The following is a 7726-nucleotide window of genomic DNA, read 5'->3' as shown; positions in this document are numbered from 1 at the left end:
CCCGGGGCTTTGATTAATGAAGCCGAGAGGGAGGAGGGGAGGGGCAGGGGGCAACGTTAAGGAGGTCTGGCCCTGGCCGGGAGCAGCTGGGAGGGTCCCAGCAGGATCTTCCTGTCTCCCGACCAAATTCCCCATCAACAGGTCCTGGAGGCCAGAATAGAGTGGAAAGGGGGCGGGGGCGGGGGGGGGGGGGGAGGAGGGAGGGGTCCCGGCTCGCTGAACCCCATCCCCAAGGGCCATTTCCCCAACCAGTTTCCCAAAACCCCTTCTTCACACCAACCCATTGCTCAGGCCCCGGGACTCCCAGAGAGCAGACAGGTCACGGCCCACCATAGAGGAGAAAGGGGAGCCCCTTAGGGAAAGGTGTGAAAGGCCGAGAGGATCAGAGGCATCCCGAGATGCTTCTGGACGTCACCCCCAATCTTCCCCTCCTCTCCCCCCACCTCCCCATTCCGGCCTGACCCAGGCCCCCCGGGAACAGGGACCTCAAAAACTCGTCCCTCTTGAAGGGTGAATCGAGTTTTGCTGCCACTAGGCAGAACCCGCCCCCTCTCCCCCCCAACTCCCTCAATCACGACATCCTTCAATCCGCAGCAACAATTGGGATCCTTTCCTGGAAGATATGGGGGCAACTGCGGATCGATTCTAAAAACCGGGGGACAGATCAAACGAAAAGGGTCAATATCCCAAATTCATGTGGTGAGCGCCGATGGGCTCAGCGTTTTGAAGCCGCCCGACATTCAAATAAAACAGCGTTTTGATTTTTTTCCCCCCGCTTTGCCTCTGTACTAATACTATCAGAGGATACGCAGACCTGGCCACTGAAGAAAAGATCACTTTAATTGCCATCATCAAAACTATAAGAGCTAATTAGGACCCTCGCTTGCCAAGCTTCGGTATCGGGGCATGAATCGCTGCTCATCACACATTCGCAATTTTAAAAATTGGCTGACATCAGCTCAGAATACAAAAAAAATTAATTAAAAAAACCAAAAAAAAAAAAGCGAACCAAACCAAAACAAACAAAAATACCCCAAACCCCGAACCTACTTCTATGTGGTGGAAAATTTCAAAATTATTTCCGAGTACTTATCCTATGAAATTTCTAGAGAACTTTATGATGTCATCATACAAGGTAGGCACATTATTGTTGCATACACTTTAAGAAAGTGACAAGCCATGAAACGCAGGTCACATGTTTTATAAATGCAATCTTCACTAGGCAAAAAAAAACCAAAACACAAAATCCTATTAGGTATTTAGAAAAGCAACAGTTAGAAAACATAGGCATCTTTGAATCAATCAGGAGGACAGTGACTTTTTTTTTTTTTTTTGCTGCTCTATTTCACAGTGTTGTCCAGACCCTGGTCAGGTTAAACTACAGAGTGATTAGTATTTTAAAGGGAGACTTGTCAGAAGCTAGTGAAAAATCGAAAAATGATGTCCATGGACTGAGAAGGAAACCTCACTCAGCCTGAGCAGTGTTCTTGGATCCCTTTAAGCAGAAGTCTAACAGTGTATTGGTGCGGTGGCCCTTCAGCAGGAAAAAAAACTTCTGGAGGCAGGTTTCAATTTTCTTGATAGCGTAGAAAATTTCGGTTTGAAAAAGACTCCTGATTTATCTGTCCCAGGAAGACAGGAAGTAGATTTCACCAGAATCCGCTCCAAAGCTTCCACCACGTAAAGTTTAGAAAAGTAAAACTTGAGTGAATCAAAATTTTCTAAGGAGGAGGAGGCTTCGTTTTTTCTTTTAGAGAGCACCTGAATGATATAGCTTTGTAATGCAGAAATGGCTTCCTCTAGACCCCTGCGAATAAAAGAGTCGAGCGGCCTTACGGTGGGGTTTAAAGTTAGTCCTTTCCTATTTGAAACCTACTTTCCCCATCAGAGGCGTTTCTTCTCGTCGTACAGAATCGACCCTTTAAAAACCCATCTTTACGCACCTTTCCCCTCCGGTCTCGGAAGGAAGAGCAATGGTTAGGAAATGGAGACCAGTTTCCATTTACTTATCCGAATAACCGGTCCTGGCCTTTGTGCTCTTCTTGATTCGAGTGTGGCTGGGCTTAAAAAAAAAGATCGCCTTAGAAAATGCGCACGCACACAAAGTGGTGGCGGCAGGGTGTCCTTAAAATGGAAAAAGGGATGAACAAATGCGAAGTGTTCCTCTTTCCAGAGCGGTGGGGAGGGGAGGAGGGGGAGGTGAAGCTGGAAGGCGGCAGTGGCGGAGGCCACAGCCCTTAGGGCAGGAGGTAGGCCCGGGGAGAAAGTGTTAAGCTGGGGCACGTGTTGGGAACCGGGGCTGTCAGCTGCAGAGGCGACATCATTGCGCCCCGATGGGCACACCAAATCCCAGTTCCAGCCCCACGGGAGCCCAACCGGTCGGGCACCCCGCCCCCCCCCCCCCCCCCATCGCTTTGACAGTTGCACTCATCTAGAAATAATGCAAAACGCTATTTGGAGGCCTACATCTCGACCCCCTGCTCTGGGGAGAAATCATCTAATGAGGGGCTGGGGGCGGGCTAGGGAGGAGAAGAGGAGGGGGCTGCTTGCCGAAAAGAAGCAGTGGAGAAGGAGGGGGGAGAGAAAGAGGGGGTGTGGGGTTTGTTTTGTGGGTGTGTTTGGTGTGGAAGGAGAAGGAGCGAGGGAGGTGCGTGTGTCTGTGTGTTTGGTGTCGAAGGAGAGGGAGAGAGGTGCGTGTGTGTGTGTGTTTGGTGTGGAAGGATGGAAGGAGAGGGAGAGAAAGAGGTGTGTGTTTGTGTGTGTGTTTGGTGTGGAAGGAGAGGGAGAGAAAGAGAGGTGCTTATGTTCGTGTGTGTGTGTGTGTGGTGTGGGAAGGACAAAAAGATAGGTGTGTGTGTTTCTGTGTTTGGTGTGGGAGAGGGAGAGAAAGAGAGGCGCGTGTGTCGTGTGTGTGTTTGTTGTGTGTCTGGCGTGTGGCCGGCGCGGTCTCTTCCTAGAACTCGTCCTGCTTGATTCTGTTGGAGCGGCGCGTTAGGGCCGGTTTCAGCGAACTGTTCTTGGCCTCTGAAGCTTCGGCGAAGAATCTGAAAATGGACGGGAAACTCTTCCAGGACGTCAACTCGTGCCGCTCCGTCCCTGAAAGAGACAGAGACGCCGTTGGGGTTGGGTTCGGTCCGGTGCCGGGGGTGGGGAAGAAAGGGGGCCCGGCCCCGGCCAGTGCGGACCTCCATCGCCCCCTCCTCCTTCTCCTCCTCCTCCTCCTCTCCAGGCTGCCGGCGGGGGGCTGGCGCAGGTCGGGGCCGCTTCGACCCCTTCCTCGCCCGGCGGCCAGCACAGCACAGCACAGCACAGCACAGCACAGCACAGCACAGCACAGCACAGCACAGCACAGCAGAGGAGAGGAGAGAAGAGCAAAGGAGAGCAGTCCCTCCCCGGTGCCCCCGGTCTTCAATTTTCCTCCCAGCTCGGGCTTCGTCCGGGGCAGCTCTACTGGACGGACGGACGGACGGACGGACGGACGGGCGGCTCCAGCCTCTCCCCTCCCGCCGCCCTCCTGTTCCCTCCCCGTCTCTCCCTTCTGTTCCTGCCTTCCCTCTTCCCTTTTCCCTTCCTTTCCTCCGGCCGGGCCGGTCCCGTAGAGCGCCCAGACGCCCCGCCCGCAACGAGCCGGGCCCGCGGCGAGCCGCAGCCCAGGCCCCCGCCCCGGCCGGTCCTGCCCCGGCAGGCCCCGTCCCTGCAATTAGCCCCGCCCCGCAGCTAATCCCGCTCCGGCCACGAGCTCCTCCCCGCAGTTAGCCCCGCCCATCGCAGTTGGCCCCCGCCCAGGCGACGAGCTCCTCCCCGCACTTAACCCCGCCCTGCGATGAGCTCCTCCCCGGCATTGACTTGGCCCGCACCTAGCCCCGCCCCGCAGAAGGCCCCGCTCCTGCAATGAGCTGCTCCCCGCAATTGGTTCCGCCCCGCGCAGTTTAACCCCCTCCTGCAACGAGCTCCGCCCCGCAGCTAGCCCCTCCCCTGCATCTGTTCCCCGCCCCTGCAACGAGCTCCTCTCCGCAATTGACTTCGCCCCGCAGTTAACCCCGCCCTGCAATGAAGCTCCACCGCCGCCATGGGCTCCGCCCCCAATGAGCTCCTCCCCGCAACTGGCCCCCGCCCCATAGCACCCGCCCCGCAATTGTCCCCGTCCCTCTCCCCTCCTCTCCCGCAGCAGCGGCTCGTCCCGCCGGCCGCCCAGGTGGCCCCGAGCTGCAAAAGTCTCTTGCAGCCTCCTCCCGCCCGGGAGCAAATGTGGCCGGTCCCGGAGCCCGCGGCGGCGAAGGGGCTGGGAAGGGGTGGGGGGGCTTCCTTGCGGGCGGCGGGGCACCGTCACTTTCTCTTCTGGCGCAACGCACGTCCGATTTTCCCCTATCCGACCCCACTCTGAGACAAAACATCCTGGGAAGGCCGGCGGAGCGATGTGGAGGACTCCTTGTGTCTATCTGTTGCCAAATTGTACATTCCAAGCGCTTAGTCCAGTGCTCTGCACATACTAGGCGCTCAATAAATACTATCGAACGAATGAATGAAACCCATCCCTTTTTTAAACATCTATTAAGCGCTTACTATGTGCCTGGCGCTGGACTGAGGGTTGGGGGAGCAAGGGAAAGCGTCTGTCAACTCCCTTGCTTCCCCCCAAACGTTTAGTACAACGCGCTGGAAAATAGTAAGCGCTCAATAAATGCCACTGACCGATACAGATAAAGAGATTGGACACAGTCTGTGTCCCGCATGGGGCTCACAGTTTTAATCGTCATTTTTTACAGATAAGGTGACTGAGGCACGGAGAAGTTAAGCGACTTGACCCAGATCACAGAGCATCCAAGCGGCACTGGAACCCAGGTCTTCTGACTTGGATTTATTATGCTAATTTCCCTTTAACACCTTTGCGCAGTGGCCCTGTGTCAGCTTGGTAAATGTCTTTTATTTACAAAAAATAATAATAATAGTAAAGTGGACAACATCACCCTCAGATAATGCGATGATGACTTTGCAAGAGTTGAACTATCTTCCTAGGTGACCGATTATTGCAGAGGTGCTCTAGAAATCTCCGGATTCAGGGCTCCGCATGATACTTTAACATTGTTAATGATAATTCTTCTGTCTGTAATAGTAGGTCATTGCTATGGTTACTCTACAATGGTGCAACACTTTGCTTTCCCCTTCAGCTATTCGCTGAGACCTGGTAACCACATTGGTTGCCTAGCAACAGTTTTGTGACAGTATCACAATCTAGGAGTAACAACAATAACGACGGCTGCGGCCTGCCCCAGAGCACAAAGCTACAGCTTGGGAGATGCGACTCGGCTGTGGGAGTCGGACCCAACGCAAACCCGGACGGAGACAGAAAACCCTCCTCTCACACGTGCACACATGAAACACAAGGACTCCACAAAGAACACGCTCCTCCCTACGTCCCTCTTCTCCCACCGCTCACCCCGCGGAACCCCGCTCATCTCCGGTGAACCTGCATTTAACTCCCATCCCCTCTACACTCTTACAGCCACATCCCACCAAATAGTCACCATCTTTCTCGCCCCCGTCTCTTCGAAACTAGGCTCAGGACTGCTTCCCCTCTTACCTTTTCCAGCAGCGCTTTTGCATTAATTCCCACTTATTTCGTCACCACAACCACACAGACATCTCTCCACTACTCTAAACGGCCTACCATCCTTAAACAGGTAGTACCCACCCTCATTTCTACACTCTTCCCCGGGCAGCAACCACCCCCTTACCCCCCACCCCTACCTGTTCACAAGTCTTAGCTCTGCATTTGTCTAGGTCCTCTCACACTGAGCTCTAAGCAGGCCGCTGAGCCATTTATTGTTTCTCTATGGCCTTTGGTTTCAGAGGAAATTCTGGTCTTGATACCAGTTTCTCCTTGCCCTTACCGTACTAAAATATTTTACAATGAATTCTATTCATCCCTTTTCTTGAAAGGCTATTCTCAAAAAGCATTCAGCCAGGAAAATCACCCTATAAAGTTAAAGAAAATAGGTGTTTAATTAATCTTTTTATTTCCTCAACCGCTCCTCTCCCAGTCACATTTGGCATTTCCTCCATAGTGATCACACTTCCACCACTGGTGTTATTGAGACGATGATCAATTTGTAAGCTTTCTTTAGAGCAATCCTCTTCCACCCCCTCCCCTCGAAAACCATTCGAGCTATGAATCTAGAGGACCTAACAAAGTCAATGGTCTAAAGCAATTTTAACTCCTCTCTTATTTCTCTTTCCTGGTGACAATCTTTCTGAAGGAGGAACAATTTCCCTGGTGATAAATCACTACAAAAGCTGTTTAGTTTGAGGTTATGATGACTCTCTGCTTGATTAGTACTGAGCAGAAAAAGCCCCCTTAGATAACTGAGGGTCTGTTCCAGTCCTCTGCATTTATTTTTGTAATTTAAATTCCACAAAGAAATAGCATTTGTGTTTGTATAAGAAGGATGGAGAACTGCTAGGAGAGGGGAAGAATCAAGTGGGTTAGAAGTGACCCTGTCAAAAAATAAATGACAGTTTAGGGGTGTAGAAAATAATTTTTGGACAAAATTTTAGAAGTAGTCTTCTTACTACTGTACCAAATTAGGATGAGGAAATTGGGGTAATTAGGAAATTGGCTAACTAATTATCAAGGTTGTGGATGCATTTTCATGAATATGTGCTTTAGAGACTACTTTGGAAAAGATCTGATCAGAATTGAGTAAAAAAAAAAATAGCAATGAGGTAGGATTACAGACTAGGGTAATGAAAGGCCTTTGAAAATGATGTTAAAAACACAAGACAGTAGCTAGAGACCAGCTACTGGATAGAAAACAGTTCAATGAAAATTTCGTTAAACCTCTATGGGGGTTTCTGAAACTCTATTTTTGGGGACAGTAACTTCCCAGCTTTGTTATACAAGTTATCAATTCTTCAATTGGGGAGAACTTTATATTCAGAAACCGTTTTTGCTCAAGACAGCTTTATCTACTCTTTACCAATATCAAATAATGATGGCAGTCCCAAGAGAGCCTGCGCCATCAGCATTTACCCTGAGCTTCTTGAACCACAGAGGACAGCGTGGACTGCATGATCAGGATATTGGACAGCTAATTAGAAGCACTAGGAATCCTTGGGCTTGCTCTAACCCCACTTTATTCGGGGTTTACCAAGAGTTTCTTTCTTCAAAGTCTGTAATATGTCTCCAGATTCCTCACTTCACTTTCTGTATTTTAGTGAAAGAAAGAGAAAAAGGGAGAATCTCTTCAGTAGGTCCCACGCAAAAATACAGAGCAGCTATCTGGGTTTCCCTTTTCACTCTCTTTGTGGCCCCATTCCCCACCTTTTTCATTGGAATCCCCTAGATTACCACATTAGAAAAATCTGACAGGGGAGCACACTCTACAAGAAAGTCACTTTTTGGATCTGACTCTGCAGGTCCAGTTCCATATTGGCTGGCTTACCCCATGGCTATTGGATTTTAAGATGGTGGATCTAAAAGTGCCCCAGAACTGTAGAAAGGCAAAATAACTGTTAAAATAGAAAACTGAAAATACTGTAATAAAATATTGGTGAAAAAACAGATTTGAAGCCCTTAGAGAAAACAAAACTATGCTCAAAACAACCTCAGGCCGGTATCTTTCCTGGGCTCCTTTTGGAACAAAAGCGCTTGGGTGGGTAAGAAATTGATGTTAACTATGACAATGACACAACAAAGGATTGGTCCAGCAGCATCCACTCTGAACATGAA

At 50.5% G+C, this 7726-nt stretch overlaps 1 protein-coding gene across 2 annotated transcripts in view; it reads right to left on the bottom strand.

Moving 5' to 3' along the window:
• Positions 1-2858: 2858 nt before the first annotated feature.
• The window catches only part of FAM172A (family with sequence similarity 172 member A), a 369694-nt gene continuing 364826 nt past the window's right edge, over positions 2859-7726 (bottom strand). Inside the window, exon 11 of one of the 2 annotated variants that reach the window (XM_029056677.1) lies at positions 2859-3096. In XM_029056677.1, the coding sequence (XP_028912510.1) occupies positions 2954-3096 (143 nt within the window). In that variant the 3' untranslated portion in view covers positions 2859-2953. The remainder of the gene's footprint in view (positions 3097-7726) is intronic. The other variant, XM_029057209.1, reaches the window with a different exon arrangement.

This window comes from Ornithorhynchus anatinus, chromosome 1, assembly GCF_004115215.2.
Source record: "Ornithorhynchus anatinus isolate Pmale09 chromosome 1, mOrnAna1.pri.v4, whole genome shotgun sequence".
Taxonomy (NCBI): domain Eukaryota; kingdom Metazoa; phylum Chordata; class Mammalia; order Monotremata; family Ornithorhynchidae; genus Ornithorhynchus; species Ornithorhynchus anatinus.
This window is presented reverse-complemented; position numbering and strand designations above follow the sequence as displayed.